Source organism: Chrysemys picta, chromosome 4 (assembly GCF_011386835.1).
Source record: "Chrysemys picta bellii isolate R12L10 chromosome 4, ASM1138683v2, whole genome shotgun sequence".
Classification (NCBI taxonomy): domain Eukaryota; kingdom Metazoa; phylum Chordata; order Testudines; family Emydidae; genus Chrysemys; species Chrysemys picta.
The window spans coordinates 140005178-140023192 of NC_088794.1; the positions used below are offsets into that span (position 1 = coordinate 140005178).

An 18015-nucleotide genomic window follows, 5' to 3' on the forward strand; every position below is an offset into this window, starting at 1 on the left:
TGTGCAGATAAATGATCCTTAACGCATTATCTCTTCAGAAATTCTTTGAGGATTTCATGGAGCATTTGCAATAGTTTTCTATACAGAATACTTAAGATTATTTTTTTTAAAACAAAAGTTTTTTATAATGGCACTACTGCAGTGAAACTAAGGTGAATGTTTTCACACAAATTATGGGAAAACAGACATTTCTGATTTGAGAAACAAATTTCAATGGGCTTTGGATCAGGCCCTTACTGAATTGTGTGAAATTCAAATTCCAGAAGATGTATTGAACCTTCTTTTCAAGCTTTGTTCCTACAAAGCTGTGTTTATATACCTGATTACCTCATACTTTAATATGATTAAGATTTCGCCATCAAATATTTAATTTATTTTTGTAATATAAAGAAAGAATTTTGTAGTTTGAAAATGTTTCCTAATTAGATAAGAGGGAAATTTTATTTATTAAGGATGCTTTCTAAAATATAAAGTGTTGGTATTGTAATGGGAAATATATTAAAGCTAGGAGAGTATATTATCATAGGGCTATATCAAGCCATCGTTCTTAAACAGGGCCTCATTCAAATCAAATAATGGTTCTGCCTTAAAAAAAAAAAAAAAAGGCAATGGAATCATCTGGTCTCTCATTCCTAGACACATTTAATAAAATCCCAAGTTTCTGAGGGGGATAAAGCAACTTTACAATAATTTAACTTTGTACTTTTAAAAGTCTTGTAGATACAGTATTGGGGCTTGGGGAAAAAGTTGCATAAATACTAGACAATAGCCTAAAGAGCAAATAGTTGTTCATATTATTAAGGAAAATGTTAAGCATGGTTGTGAATACACTTAGAAGTAAGTTATATTTGAATATGAAATTATACAGAATCAGATCTGGAATTGTTGAGTATACTTATCATTCTTCTCCCTCTCCAAATCACTGAGGTTGTAACCATGTAGTTCCTCAGGAAAAAATAGATAATGTAGAAGTGTGGCATTTTTTACTGGACCAACAAATACACAATGTCCAATACACAGATTTTAAATCCACAATATTTAGTCACTGCTTTAGGGGCTTTCACAAAAGTTCCTCTAAACTGCATTTCATCTATGTTATTTATATATATTACCTGTGAATGTCACCTCCATCTTTTCTATCCCCTTTCCAATTTGAAGAAAAAATGTAATTTATAGTTACTCTGTCTATGCAAGATTACGACATACTTTTTCCTTTAATTTTTAGAATATGGCATGGATCAGTTCTTGGTGACTGTATTGTCAGCATCATTAAACCTCTAGTAACATTACATGTACTTGGACACTTAAAAACTTCCTTAGAGATCTTCAAAGGAGAAATAAAAAAATTGGTAATCAGTATGGAAATTAAAAATCCCTGACTTTTGTTTACAATTTTGTTGTAGAAACAGGTTGGCTTGCCCTGGGCTGGAGAGCTTGGGGGCTAAGCCAGACCTGATTACAAGAGGACTTCACCTGAGGGGAATTAGGTGATTTAATATAAAAAACAGGAGGAAGCTGCAGGGGTGTGTTTGGTTGAGTAAGAATAAATAAGTAGGATGGGAGGGCTGGTGGCTTCAGGTAGAGTTTATGATTGTGGACTTTGTTTGATTATTTTGTGGTTAAGGACTCTGACTGCATTTAGTGTTACAGCACACCTTTCTGGGGATGGTTTAAGCCACAACAGAGACTCTGCAGTGCTTAAGGGGCCCATAAGACAGGGGCAGCTAGAGGCAGGGCACTGCAAAAGCACCTTTGGCCACAAGGAGGCATTCAGGTGGCAGCTACTACTAACATACAATCTCTCTTAACCAGTTTGAATTTCAAGATCAATGTTAATGCTTGAAATTCCAAGCAGTTATGGAGAAGATGGATTTAAAATTATTGCCATGAGTGTCTTAATTCATTTGTTTACCAGTAATTTCATAATTTTTAAGATGAAAATTGATTTTCAATTTTCCAGAGAGGAAATAACTGAAGTCTTCAGCAAAGCAACCCTAAAAAATTTTACTTGTCTGGGTGGCATTATTCCCATCTACAAATGTGAGCTTCTGTATGCATTTTTAAGTGATAATATTCTTATAATATGTTAATGGTATGTGAATATATACATTTAAACTATTGAAAAGCAATTTTACTGTGGGTGGTTTAAAAGAAATAATGTTCACCTCTACACCATGTAAGTTTAAATTTCAGCTCTGTTTGTTAACTCTAGCTTTGAAATACCCTTATTCTCCCTTCCCAAGTATGTACAAGTAAGAGGGGCTTATCACAGAGAGGGATGATGATCCCCGAGTATGCAGAGTTTTAAAATTACCTCAGTTTCCCCGTGTTCCTCTTCCATATTACACATCTGTGTCTGCAGCACGCTTCCGTTACTGGTAGGAAGTGTCCACAGAGAAAAGTCTGCTGATCTGTTCCTACAGAGAGAGAAATCATCAGGCCCAAAAAAACAGAAATCCCAAAGTAACTCTTTATATCATGGTGACAGGTTTCAGAGTGGTAGCCATGTTAGTCTGTATCAGCAAAAACAACGAGGAGTCCTTGTGGCACCTTAGAGACTAACAAATTTATTTGGACATAAGCTTTCGTGGGCTAGAACCCTTCATTAGATGTACGGAGTGGAAAATACAGTAACAGGTGTGTGTATATATATATATATATACATAGTACATGAAAAGATGGGAGTTGCCTTACCAAGTGCAGGGTCAGTCTCACGAGACAATTCAATTAACAGGAGAATGCCTAGGGAGGAAAAATCACTTTTGTAGTGGTAATGAGGGTGGCCCATTTCAAACAGTTGACAAGAAGTGTGAGTAACAGTAGGGGGGAAATAGTATGGTATTCTCCTGTTAATTGAATTATTTCCCCCTACTGTGTTACAACTCACTTTAGGTTTTATATGTAAAATGTTGGCAAAATGGAGTACTCACAGGGTACTCACACAGGAGAGGCTAACGAGGATGGCCACGACCCTCCTACACCTTCCTTCAGCAAAGAGCGTCGGCTAGTCTTAGAGAGACGGTGCCGCTTACTCTTGTTGCATCCAGTGAGATGATCAGACTGTCAGTGGGTCACACAGAGAGGAAAAGGGGAAGGAAGATGGGTTCACACACTCCTAGACCCAGGTAGCCTCCTCGCCAGACGATGCCAGGCCGAGTTAGCCCACCATGGGTCGGATTTTCTAAAAGATCCTCTAGTTACCGGGCTTGTGTTAGAGTAGTTCTGGTCACGAGCCAAAAGACTTCGCAGAGTACTCTGTGCATCTTCCGGTAACTCTCAATTCACACTGGTGTACACACACCCACATACACACCCACCAAGGCCTCTATTTCCAAGTACCACGATGCATTTACACTATGAGGCGGTAACAACCCCTCTTGAGGCGGTAACAACCCCTCAGCACCGGTGCATACCTATGCATCTTTTATATGCATATGGGGGCGGCCAAACTAACAGGTCCCCAGAACCGCATACAACTATCTTATTGGGGGCGGCAAAACAGTTCCCCAGAACCGCTCTGCATCTGACCTTGCTGCACAGTCAGTAAGTTTGGATGGCATAAGCCCAACAGGGACAGACGGCCCCACGGACCGTCCTCCTCTGATACCCCAATAGAGATTTCAAAAGGTTTCTTACCTCTATTGTGGCGCCATGGAGTTCGAAGGGGAACGATCCGTAGCAGCTGCCGGTACCTCTGCGGGCGTTGCCATCCTGGACGAGCCCCCAAATTGTCAGAGAATAACAGGGTTTTTTTTGTTTTGTTTGGGTACAGCAAGTCAGATACTTTTATTTTTTTTTAACAATTGCGTAGAGGGAGAGAGCTAAACAGGTCTTTTTACAGGTAAACAATTACAGCAAACCTTTATACCTTTCATTACAGACAATAATAAGCAACAGCTGCATTTTGTTTATACATAGGCCATTTTGATATTTTATTTTTTTTACTTGTTTTGACTTTAGTCTACATACAATATTTTCTACACATTATTTACACAAGGTTGCAACAACTTCTCACACAGTTTTTTCCCACTCGCCTCACACAATCCTCGCTTTTACAAATCTCGCGTTATTAGAATTACAGTTAGCCTGACTTTTGCTAATGAACTGTCATGCATTGCATCCCCTTCCTGTCAGTTCTTTCTCTGTTTCCACACCCCATTTTGCCGACATTTTACATATAAAACCTAAAGTGAGTTGTGTATTTCTAGTATGTAATTTACACACACTGGGTATGCTTCCTTCCAGAAGGACGGTGCACCTTGAAAAGCTTGGCAGTCACATGAAAAGGCATGAGGTTGGTGCACAGCTTCCAAAAGGTGCAGCAGTATTGCAGAAAGATTGGTAGTGATGGATCCGGGCATCTTGCCTTTAATATTTTTGTCTTGCACAGACAGATGATTTGAACGAGTCTAATATAACAATGTTGAATATATTTTAAGAGGCCAACGCTCTAGGTGTTAATTGCTTAATAAAATAAGTACAGTAATAAAATTAGTAGAAATGTTTTAAGATTATTCATAACATAATCTGAAATGGTTTGTTGTTTTTATTTGTAGCAGTGAAGACAGACAATAATACAAACCCTTCTCAAAGTGTTGGGGTTGTGTTGTTTTTTTGTTTGTTTGTTTTTTTAGGAGGAGGGTATTTCCTTGATGGTCTGGAGAGAGAAAGAGGTACAGTGCTGTTCTTAATTCCCCATCCTGAAACAAGGAAATATAAATCTAGCATAGAAGCCAGTTCATCTGTAACTAGGGAAGACTGTTACAACTGTAGGATCATAAGGGCATGTTTTAAATTAACTAACTTTTTTAAAATGCCTCAAGCAGCTACAGTTAATCTGTCTGAGTCTGAATGGTGATAGACATCCAAAGATCTTTAGGCAGTACATCTGGGGGGAAAGATAGAATTTGAGCATACACACACTATTCCAATTTTAAATTGGAAAAATATTCATTTGAAAGGGTAAAGGTTTTTTTTCTAAAATTAAAAGAAATTTTATACTAGGATTCCTGGAGGAGCATGAAACAGAGGTAAGAGAAGAATGATTCTTGGGTTTAAGGTCAATATGATCCAAGCCCATGATCAAAAGTTGCTGTATACTCCTGATGTCTAAGAGTGTCCCACGTCTAGTTAGCCATTCAGGGGAGCAATTCTGGGCCCATTGAAGTCAATGGCAAAATTCCTATTGACTTCAGTGGGGCCTGAATGTAATCGTAGGACATTTTGGAGCTATTGGGCCAGATCCTGAGCTGCTATAAATTGGCATATCTCTATTGAGGTTAACAGAATTACACAAACTTATGCTAGCTGAGGATGAGTCCCGTGGTATCTAACCAGTCAAGTTATTTATAGATGGTTAGTCACCAAAGTATGTAGGTTTTCACCTGTGTTTAGGGCCTGGTTCATTGTCCATTGAAGTCAATGGAGGATCTTTCCACTGGCTTCAATAGGTTTTGAACTAGATCTTAAACTCTACTTGCTGATGGCACATGGTCAGAAGCTGAGGACAAGGGAGTCTCTCTCCAGTCTTGCCAGGTCGCCCTGGCTCTGGTGGTCTTAAACTTTGAGAGAGAGGACAGCAGAGGCTACAGTGCTGCATCTTTTCCCTCCCTGGGATCTTATGTTTTTTTCTTCATGTGTTGAAATATATTTTTCCTCTACAGCACTTTAATAATGTCTGTCTGGTTTGACTAACAACATTGCTAATGTTGGTTTTATGTGAATACAATTTTGTACACTTGATTTTCTAGGTAACTTTGTACATGGGGAATGATTCTCTGTTCCTGATCCGTTTTCCTCATGTTACAAATATTGTATAGCTTACAACTATACTAATACTATACAATGTTATATTTTTATATGGCTAAACAAAGGAAATGATATAATCAACAAAATCCAGCCCTGTGCCAGTTTGTGGCAACCTACTGCCAGTCTTGCTTCAGCTGCTCCCAGAAGGGAGTGAAGTTGGTCTTGCTACAACTGTTCATCCACTGGAAGTTAACATACTGTTATGATCTTGTAGAGCAGTCATTCCCAAACTTGTTCCACCACTTGTGCGGGGAAAGCCCCTGGCAGGCCGGGCCGGTTTGTGTACCTGCCGCGTCCGCAGGTTTGGCCGATCGCGGCTCCCAGTGGCCATGGTTCGCTGCTCCAGGCCAATGGGAGCTGCTGGAAGCAGCGGCCAGTACGTCTCTTGGTTTGCGCCGCTTCCAGCAGCTCCCATTGACCTGGAGCAGCGAACCGCGGCCACTGGGAGCCGCGATTGACCAAACCTGCGGACGCGGCAGGTACACAAACTGGCCCGGCCCGCCAGGGGCATTCCCTGCACAAGTGGCGGAACAAGTTTGGGAACCACTGTTGTAGAGAGATCTCCCTGAAGTTGCCAGTGCCCCCTGTAACTCCAAGGCCAGACATTTTATGTCAAAATACTTTTATTCCCTTATATCAAATTGCAAACTAGCTTTTCCATTTGGCTAAATATTTTCTTCATTATGGTCCTGATCCTTTCAGATATTAGGGTGCTCAGCCTCTTACGGGATTGGATCTGAAGTCTGAAAAGGTTATCTTCATTCTTGCTTTTCACTTTCTGAAAAAAAAAATTCCTTGACAATTAGTTTTGTCATTAGATACCCAAGGAAGATTAGGTGTAACAAACCCTATGCAGTTAGGGAGTGCCAGGAGAATGAGGCAGGTAATGTTGCTTTCTTAATGAGTGATATGTGTTATAAAACAACCAGTGAGTAGGGGTCCCATACTATGCATAAAGAGTGACTCTTATGAGAACTGCTGCACTGTCTCAGATCAATGGAGTGGTGGGGAGTGTACACAACAAGACATCCACCCTGTCTTCCCATCCTGGCTTCTGGTAGTCAAAGATTTAGGGTTGCCCTGGCCATGGTGTTGCATCCCTGACCATCTTGGCTAGTACCCATTGATGGACCTATCTTTCATGAACTTGTCTATTTCTTTTTTGAGCGCAGGTATACTCTTGGTTTTCACAATATCCCATGCCAATGAGTTCCACAAGTTAATTGTGCATTGTGTGAAAAAGTACTTTGTCTTGTTTGTATTAAATCTGTTAATTTCATCAGGTGACCCAGGGTTTTTGTATTGTGGGAAAGGATAACTAATACCCCCCCCACACACACACACACACACAAGTCATGATTTTATAGACCTCTATCATATCCCCCATTAGTCTTCTCTTATCTAAGAGGTACAGTCCTAATCTTTGTAGTCTCCTCATATGGAAGCCATTCCTTACCCGTGATCATCTTTGTTGCCTTCTCTGAACCTTTTCCAGTTCCACTGCATCCTTTTTGAGATGGGGAGATCAGAACTGGACACAGTATTCAAGGTGTGGCCATACCATAGGTTTACATAGTGGCATTATGATATTTGCTGATTTATTTTCTATCCCTTTCCTGATAGCCTTTGTGACCACTGCTGCACATTGATCTGAACTTTTCAGAGAACTACCCACAATGACTCCAAGATCTTTCTCGTGAGTGGCAATAGCTAAATTAGAACCCGTCATTTTATATGTGTAGCTGGGATTATTTTTTCCAATGTGCATTACTTTGCATTTATGAGGGTTGAATTTCATCTACCATTTTGTTTCCCAGTCACCCAGTTTTGTGAGATCCCTTTTGTAACTCTTCTCAGTCAGCTTTGAACATAACTATGTTGAATAATTTTGTATCATCTGCAAACTTCTGCCACTTCACTGTTCACTCCCTTTTCCAGATTATTAATGAAGATGTTGAACAGTACAAGTCCAAGTGCTGATCCTTGGGAGATGCTGCTATTTACCCATCTCCATTGTGGAAACTGAACATTTATTCCTACCCTGTTCTATTCTTGACTCTGGTTTCTACCAGTTTGCCCATTACTGGGTTAGGCTCACCGGCCTGTAATTGCCAGGATCACCTCTGGAGTCCTTTTTAAAAATTGACATTACATTACTACTTTCCAGTTATTTGGTACAGAGGCTTGTTTCAGCAATGGGTTAGTTCTGCAATTTCATATTTGAGTTCCTTCAGAACTCTTGGGTGAATTACTATCTGGTTCTGGTGACTTACTACTGTATAATTATCAATTTGTTCTAAAACCTCTTTTGTTGACATGTCAATGTGGGAGAATACTTTTAGATTTGTTACCTGAAAAGGATAGATCGGATGTTCCTCTACTGTTGATCACCTTTTTGGAGGATTGTTTAGCTGCTTATCGCTGCATGATACAGCACATTTTATTTCAGCAAAATAATACATCTAGGATTTATTGCAAGATAATTTTTTGAACGACTTAAGCTGTGTGATAGTGGAATGTACCTTTACTGAATCAGCAAGGAAAAAAGTGACTATTTTACTATAGTTGGAAGAGAGTTAAATTTGAGGGGGGTGGGGGGAGAGGTCATCTTAGTCCTATGTGGCTGACAAATTCTTCATTCAAAGTGTCTGACTTCTCAGGAAAATAATGAGCATCTTGTGACTTAACCTAAATAGCTGACATATCAGGATATCTGTCACTCCATTGTTTGTTTGGTTACAAAGTTGTTGCATATTCTAGAAAAAGTTGTATAGTCATTGTTTCTGTTTCAATCTCCAGGTAATAAAGAAAACATGTATTTTCACTCTGATAATTCCAAAATTGCAAAAGTTCACTGTTTAAATTAGCTGCCTAGTACAAAACATTTTTAAAAACTCTTGAGACAGGTAACTTGCAATAAGCAGCAATTTTCAGTTGCATGTAGGTGCGTATATTTTAGTTTGTTTAGATAGTTCAATTATTTACTTGTGTATCTATTTGACCATGACATTTGAATCAATTCTCTGCTTGCTCTACAGTATATTGGACAGTGAATATCCAAGATAGAGACGATTGAAAATATAGAGCTATTTAAAGACCAGAAACCTATTTTGTTGTGGGGATAACATTAAAAGCTTGGACAATGTTTCTGCATAGTCTTGGATACCAATGCCCTCCTCTAGTTTGGAAGTCAATGGAATTGTGAATTCTGCACTCAGTGTCTTAAATTAATGAATGGTAAGTGATATTCAAGGACTCAGAAATTTTTTGTTTACTTTTCTTAAAAAATGTTTCTTCAGTTGTGTGGTATTTGGCTAAATCAAATTGGCCTCAGTGGATAGAAGCATTCCTTAGCAGTCCCCCAAGCAACATATCAAAAACCCCGATTCCTGTTTGTTTTTCTGTGTGTATGGTACAGTCCAGTACTTTGAATTAGGGCTGTCAAGTGATTAAAAAAATTAATTGCGTGATTAATCACACTGTTAAACAATAATAGAATACCATTTATTTAGATATTTTTTGATGTTTTCCACGCTTTCAAATATTTTTATTTCATTTATAACACAGAATACCAAGTGTACAGTGCTCACTTTATATTTAACCCTGAAACCCATTCTTCTGACCTCCCAAGTCCCTTCTCTCCCCACCCCCCACTCCTTACACACACTCTCACAGAGTTATACCAAGGCTGTGGACACTCTGGCTTCTAGTTTAAGCCCTTTGGGGACAACACAATAGGAAAACCAGGAACACAGGTTTTTATCAACCACAGTAACATTACTCTTTTTAAAAAAAAGTTATAGTTCTTTGAAAATAACAAAAGTCTAGAGATGCAACTACACCTATTCTGAAGGGGTGGGACCAATGTCTGTTAGTGTTCCAGGCTGGGCAGAGTCTCTCCTGCAAGTCCTTCTTACATATGGTGATGGTTGGCTGCCCTGCACAGAACAGCATCCCATTCTTAAGTAGAGTCTGTGTCTCCTTGCCATGTACTCCATTGGGATGCGCCGGCACTACCCTAGTCATGCTTGTGCCTCCCCATGTAGTTCTTTGTGTAGAAACCCTGCTGGGGGGGGGGGGAGGAGTTGGGATGCACTCAAAGTTGATGGCAGAACACACCAAAGTGTTATGCTCTATCTGCCCAGTGTGGATGCTACTGGCATGAACCTAAAGGTACCTAGCTCATGTGAACGTAGTTCTGTCTGAAGCAGAACTACATTAATGTGAAATAGGTAGGACAAACTAGGAACAGCTGCGTCTACATGGCCCATAGAGTGCAACATGTTGGTGCACTCTGCAGTTCACCCTCATACTCTGCGCTGCAGTGCAGCATAGTCCTTCAATGAGGTTTCATACAGTTTTTCTGGGTAGGTCTGCAGTACACATGCTTGCCATTGGGCATATCTAGGCTTGTGCAATCACAGAGCTAATTTTCCCACACACAGTAGAACATAGAGGTCATAATTTGATATAGACCTATCCCCACTCTCTCACAGTCTTAAAATCAGTATTATTTTAGTTTATGGCTTTCCAAATTATTTGAGTTGGTGACGCCCTTCCAGACTAAGAGATGCTTTACAGCCCCATCCCTCAAAACCTCTAATCCTGGCTATGAGCAGACAAAATTGTGTAACTGTAACCTTATCAGAAATAACTAATTATGAAGTTTCAAATAAATGAAATTTAATTCTAAAGCAAGTACAACTTCTTAAATCCACTTCCCATTCAATGTGATACTCATCCATCTTGTTGATGAAAGACAAAGGAGGAATTGGTGAAAACACATTCTTAAGTCATTTTTGAGTGACAGGTGATGGAAAGAAAAATGAAGTATTACAACCATAGATGAGAAATGTGTCTTGTAGAGAGAGAGTGAAAATGGGTTTGGAAGTTTCATTGCTTCTGCAACTAAAGCTGGGTACTTTCCTCTTTCAAAGACAGCTAAAATCTGCTAAATTTGTGGACAGGGAACGTCAAGTGCAGGCTCTTGTGATAGGATATGTCTGTTTCTCTTGCGGTGGCCCAAATCAACGCCTTGGGTGATGTTGCTAGTGATCCATCTCTCCCTTTGTGGGTCATCAAAAAAAAAAAAAATCCCGCAGCTGAGTCTGAAGTTCCCTGAAATGATAAATTATGAATCTTTGATTGTTTCTACTTGTCTTTCCAGTTTCTTTAAAGGAATCTAAAACACCTGCCCTCTGGGCTCCAGCCTCAACCTGTATGTCTGCACTGCAGTTTTAGAACCCTGCAGCTTGCGCCCCACGAGCCCAAGTCAGCTGACATGGGCCAGCTGTGAGTGTTTTATTGCAATATAGACATAAAGCTCATTAGGATAATTGCTCAGAGGCAGTAGCAAGGTAGACTGTGCGTGACACCCAATTGAACTGTTGAAGGCTTTGGCAAGGAAATATTGCTAATCCTTCTAGAAACATGCACTTCTGCTCTTAATTCAGAGTCCATTTAACACTGGAATCACCTCATTTCAATGTAAAACAAGTTGCTGGTGAAGGGAATCCATGTCATCACAGAGCAATGCAAAAAACTGAGTACATTCAGGACAACCTTTAAGGGAGCTCATTAACAGCTTCCTGATATACGTGGTATAGATTTTCCGACATTTTCTTAGCATCAAGAGCTTGACAGTGCATTAAATAGTGAAGTCATAGGTGTTTAGGGGCATGTGACAAGGCAGCAGGTCTTACCTGGTACCGTACCATCCATGCAGATTGCAATACAATGTTCCTACTGGGGGTTGCAACTCACAATTTTGGAAACCCTGATCTAGTGGGTCACAGTTTCACGGTTAACTGCACCTTTGACCACCCTTCCCTCCACCTGGCCTTCCTCAAGGGCACACACTTAAAGGTTTCAGGCTTCTTCGCTGACACCTCTCTTGGGTGGAGAGTTGTGTCTCTCCCTCCAGACAGGAATTTAGGCTTGCAGTCCCTCTGCACCTCACTGTGATTTCCCCAACAGATCTGATTGAGATCCAGCACCTGTGGTTAATCTTTCTTCCCAGGGGCTACAACAGTGTAGACCAGTTACCATCCAGCCTTCACAAAGCAAAATACATTTATGCATTACAGATCAAACACTTTTTTAAAAACAAGTTCTTATGTGCATGCTAAAAGCTTACCAGAGGTCCATCAGTCTTACAGTCCCCTAGTAAGCCAAAGTTTTTCCAACTCTTCCACAAGGCTTGCCATCTCCCTGCCCCTCTTTGAAGTCAGCCTTTTAAGACCAAAAGCCCTTTCTTTTACTCCTGGAGGAATTCTGCGCAAAAAAAAATAATTCTGCACACATTATTTTAAAATTCTGCATATTTTTTTGGTCAAAAAAATGCAATATAATCTAGCTAGTTTAAATTATTTTGGTAATTTATTTAAACTACAATACAATGGATGGAGAATGGGAGTATTGGAGGAAATCACCAAACCCCGTCTGTCTAATAGTAATGTAGCTAGCATTTACCATTTACTTCTAATTATTAGTCAACAAATATATGCAGCCATATGCTCAGTGCTGCATCATAGGCAACTGAAGAGCAAGTGAGCGCTGGGGACTCAAACTGACAATTTATTCTGGCTACTGACCATCTCCAAAAAGGTCAGTCACAAACAGTTCATGGAGCATGTTTTGATTAAAAAAAAATTTCAGTCCAAAAATTTAGACCACTTCTAATCACTAAAGCACCATAAGCCTTTATAAGGCCATGCTGTCCTTTACAATAAGGCTCCTTTAACCCACTCTGGCAATGTAAAGGAGCCTTAAAATTTTTACACCTGTTTTATACTCCTGGGGGAATTCACTAAGAACAATGGGAACAATTCACTAAGCAGGCAGGCTGCTATATTGTCCTCTGCCGGAGGGAACAGAGCCTGCCCCACGCCTACCTCTTCAGAAATACCCCAAAGCCCTGCACCTCCAGGCCGAGCATGCTGCAATAGTGAGTGAGAGGGACAGAGCCTATGGTCCCCAAAGATACTGCATCCAGTTGCAATATCTGTCACGTAACATTTTAATGTCTTGGATTGCTAGATATGAGATTTTGTTAAATATTTAAGACCTTACTTGTATGTAAAACAGGGGTCAGCAACCTTTCAGAAGTGGTGTGCCGAGTCTTCATTTATTCACTCTAATTTAAGGTTTCGCATGCCAGTAATACATTTTAATGTTTTTAAAAGGTCTCTTTCTATAAGTCTATAATATACCGTAACTAAATTATTGTTGTATGTAAAATAAATAAGGTTTTAAAAATGTTTAAGAAGATTCATTTAAAATTAAATTAAAATGCAGCGCTCTCCTCCCCCAGACTGGTGGCCAGGACCCAGGCAGTGTGAGTGCCACTGAAAATCAGCTCACGTGCTGCCTTTGGCACGCGTGCCATAGGTTGCCTACCCCTCATGTAAAAGTTGGGGTGAAGTTCAGGTCTTGAAGTCATATTTTGCATGCCAATACAAGGTAATTCCTCCAGGTCAGGGAAAGATCTTTAGGAGGGCAGTTTTGTTGTTTTTGCTGGACTAAATTGAACTAGGGCTGAATTTGGTTAAATGTGTCTACTGTGGGTAAATAGAGGGATTGTTTCCATTTCTGTTGCCAGTCTAGGTCACAGAAAAAAGTGTATTGGGGAAATGGAGGGGAGAAAATTCACAGATAACTATAAAAGCTTGCAGACTTATGGGATTTTTTTTTAAAATTTGAAGCATTTAAATGTTCAAGTAGATTTTCTGAGATCAAAGTGCTGAATAGCACGCTTCAAAAACTTGTGTTAAGATTTACACATACAATTTAGACATTTTAGAAAGCAAATGTGAAGCTTAAATGCAATGTGTGTGAATTATTTTTCACTGTCATTTTAATTTTGACTGCATCTTTACCACTATATAAAAAGCTTCAAGACATGCATTTTTATTACCGGTATTCTCTTTAGTTTAGAAAATTAAGCAACTTTTAACATTTTTATTTTTCTAGCTTAAATATCTTAGGATGACTATTTGAACAACAGATACTCTGCTTCAGTCTTACTTCAGAATGTCTGTCTGTGCATCTTCTCACAAGGAGTTTTCTCAGTTACTGCCAATTCAGGATATTGGACGTAGTAAAATAGAAATTAAAAGCTCACCTTCTGGCATCGGCTCTCCTGTTTATAGCTGCAGTCAGTCTCCTCTGACAATGCAACAGAGTCCAATTTATATTCCTTCATCTTATGTGGAAAACAGACACGAATATTCTGCAATGGCTTTCTATAGTCCTGCCATGATGAATTACAACATTCCTAGCAATTTCAGCGATTCAGAAAGTGCATCTGTAAGGCAGACATCAAGTCCAAATGTTTTATGGTCTGCTCCTGGCCATATTTCACCTTTGACATTACATTGCCAGTCATCACTTTTATATGCAGAGCAACCAAAGAGCCCATGGTGTGACGGAAGACCAGTGGACCATGCACTGCCTATGAACAGGTAAATATTTTATTCTTTCAGCATTTTTGCAAGTTATTACTTGACATTCTATTTAATCATTTTAAGATTGTATTTTTTTACATATGATTTTTACGCACTGGTCCATGAGAAAATGAACTCCATAAGCGCTATTGTGTTTATATCTAAATTTCAGAAGTTTATTACTTTTTAAGATGGCTCTGTCTGGAAGTATTATCTACAGCTGCTGGGGTGGGTTACTCATTACTATATGCTTCATAAAGCCAGCACTGTGTAAAAACTTGGTATCTCCAAGGACTTCAATGCTGTGGCATACTTTAAAAATTCTCTTTGGGTTTAACATTGATGCAATAGGATAAACTGTGTCCAAGAGAACCATATTATTGTATGGCTCGCTAACAGCGTTTAGCGGTTGCTATTCATTAACAGGACTGTCTCACTCTACAAGATTGTGTTAAAAAGCTTCTTTGGAGGCTATAGCCAGTCAAAGATCAGTACAGACAGTTGAGATTTGCACAGCAGATTCTTTGGTCAAAATTTTCATCCACGAGTAACTGGGTGTGTCTGTAAAAATACAGCCACACTTTTTCTACACATACTCCACACTTGAATACATAGGTGGGAGTCAACATAAGCATCAATTAGAGGATGCAGTTACTCAGTTTGTGCATAAAATCTGTTTACAAATGTGGTCATTGCAAACACAGTTGTTCCTTCAGTAGCTAAATGTTCAGTCACAAGGTTCTTTACTTATTACAGGCATTACTGCTTGTATTCAGTATCGTGTAAAGAATCCAGATTTGATCTATTAAATTTCAATTAAATTAAATAAAAATAAAAAAATTAAATTAAAATTAAAAAATAAAATATTAATGTTAAATATCAGAAAAGTTAGCCTATTTCTCCTATTACCTACATCAGCGGTTCTCAAACTGTGGGTTGGGACCCACTTTGGGGTCCTGACCCTGTTTTAGTGGAGTCGCCAGGGCTGGCTTCAGCATTAGGCAGTGTGGCTCAGGTTACAAGCCCCCTGCCTGGGGCTGAAGCCCTGGGGCTTCAGCTTTGAGCCCCCCACCCATGGTGGTGGGGGTCAAACACCTGGGGCAGCGGGACTCGGGCAGGCTCAGGCTTTGGTCTCCCCCCCGGGGTCATGTAGTAATTTTTGTGGTCAGAAGGAGGTCACAGTGCAATGAAGTTTGAGAACCCTTGGGCCTTGACCTACATTATTCCTCTGGCCCCCATCTCAGGCATTGTATTTGTGTAAATGCCATACACAGCCTGCAGAGGGCCAAGAGAGAATTCTATCACAGCCCTGCATTGGGAAGTCAAAGCACGGCATGCCAAGAATAGGACTGCAGTGGATACCACCCACTATGGCCATGCTGGCTTATGCTGCAAGCCAGAGGCAGCTGTGTGGAGGCTGTTGTAATTTCGGGTATTAACAAAAAGAACAGGAGTACTTGTGGCACCTTAGAGACTAACAAATTTATTTGCGCATAAGCTTTCGTGGGCTAAAGCCCACTTCATCGGACATAGGACACTGGCATGTTCTCTGGGACAGCCCTGCCTCCTCTGGGCAGTGCCTTCTGCACTGTGCCTCTGGGAGGCACAGCATAGTATCTCAGCCTGTATTTTAGTTCCTTTTTGTATGAATGGTGATATCTTATACTTGTTTGCTAAGCATAGCAGTTATAATAGAGTCCAGACATACCCAATATTTCTTTTCTACTAGTTGTCTGATTATTTTTTCATACTAATGTGTCATAAGTAGTTGAAATTTGAAGAAGTGGGTAACGATTGTTTTTCATCAGTAGATAGCTGCCATACTGCCTACTAGTGAGACAGTTGATTATTTTTTAACTGTTATGCTATAGCATATTTTGATCCCATTCATGGGGGGAGCACAGTTCTAAGAATGGGGATTCATTATAAATGTAGACCACAAAGATAACGCTAAACCCCAAATGACTTGCTTTCCTACAGAAACAGTGAAATAGATGACAGGAAGGAATATGTCCACCAGTTTTCACTCCCTGAAATAGCAGGAAATTGATCATGTGGGATACACCAACTTGATTCTAATTATCTCCACTCAGTGCCCCCTCAGATTGGCCCTTGCCAATTGCCTTGAGAGAGTATACATTTCCGACTCAGGATTTGGCAATCGGTTAAACCATGTGTGAGCCAGAATCATGCTAGTTAATCATCTAATCTTATTTATACTCTGCAGTGTATTCGTACCCAGTAATTATTCATTTTTCTTAAATCCTAGTAAACTGAATTTAGCCAGTAAACATTTTCAGCTGCCACACTCCCTTTTCATATTTTTGTGTCAAAATCTATTCAGAATAATCTCCTATATGTGCTAGATAACCACTTCTTCCTCTCTCCAGCTTTTCCAGTTTTTGTAAGCTCCTTTTCTGCTGTAATACTTGCAATCTCTAATAAAATAGGGTAATTATTTTTGTCCCTTCATCCTTTCTTTAAAACTGGGATAAATCTGCTTTAGTAATAGTTAAAACTACATTGACTATGTTAAAGCATGCTTCTACATTTTCCTTTACAATCAGTGTTCTTATTCATCCTTTCAGTATGGCTGGAGTATATTTTTAAGTGCTTTTCTAAAGTTCCACATAGAGTCTTTGGTAAATAGGTTTTTCCTGCCCCAGAAATATATGCTAGCTCCCTAAGAACTTAAAACCCTACTGCCTCCAATTCCTACTTAAATCACTAAGACTTGCACTGTTTCAGTATTGTAACTTCGGTTCACCATTTATTACACTTGCCTACAGTGTAACTTCTGTTCACTGTTTGCCATCCATTATACTTGTCTATATTGTAACTTCTGTTCACTGTTTGCCATATTGTAATTCAAACCCCATTTTAAAACGCTTACTCCATTTTGTAAGGGCTTGCTGCAACCTTCATTTTTGCAAACCCTGCTGTAATCTTATTAGTTTAGTTTAGATGTGTGAATGAGGTATGTATGGATGATGAAATCAACCTCCAGCCCCAGCCTGTCCTGATTAAATAGAGTTCAAACACCAAGGGCTGAAGATGCAGACAAGAGCCCTAACAAAGTAAAAAGAATCCACCCTAAAAAGAAAAGGTACAATAGAAGAAAGATCAAAGCCCGGTCCCAGGCTGAAAGTCATGTCTGCAATTGACGGGTGATCAATCACCAAACCTGAAGGCAGCATGACACAGCAAGACCTATAGACTCTGGATTCAAACTAAAGCCTACAAAAAGGATGGGTGAGATGAAAAACTTTGGAGGAGGGTAACATTCTGCTGGCAACCTGGAAGGGCATCGGTGCATGCCCAACAGAGACCCAGCTCGTCCTCGTGCCCGGCTTTCCTGGCCAGTTAGCCGCCACAAGCTACGAACCCAAGCTGCAAACTCAAGCCACAGACTCAAGCAGGACTGGTAACTATGCAGCAGTTGCAGAACATCTGATGGATGTGTGTGTGTGTGTGTATAGGTATTAGGTATAATGTGTGTGTATAAGGATTAAGATATTAGTTATTGGTCATAAATCAAATTGTCATAATAAATGTGGCATCTTTATCTTGTCCCCTTTAATAAGATCCTGCTAGTTTTTATTGGTATATCACTACACTGATTGATATACCTGATCTCCTCCTGTCTATTCTTACTAGAATGTAGGAAGAGTAGAATCTGAGAGTAACTCTAAAGGCCCTGCTACTTTGCTTATATCTAGGCACATAAATGATTATGTAGCTTCTGGGTTTTTTTTTGCATACT

At 39.7% G+C, this 18015-nt stretch overlaps 1 protein-coding gene across 1 annotated transcript in view; it reads left to right on the forward strand.

The window, feature by feature from the left end:
• The first annotated feature begins 13779 nt into the window (after nt 1-13779).
• ESR2 (estrogen receptor 2) overlaps nt 13780-18015 on the forward strand; it is a 70655-nt gene continuing 66419 nt past the window's right edge. Inside the window, exon 1 of the mRNA XM_005285890.5 lies at nt 13780-14270. Coding sequence (XP_005285947.2) covers nt 13840-14270 — 431 coding nt within the window. The 5' untranslated portion in view covers nt 13780-13839. The remainder of the gene's footprint in view (nt 14271-18015) is intronic.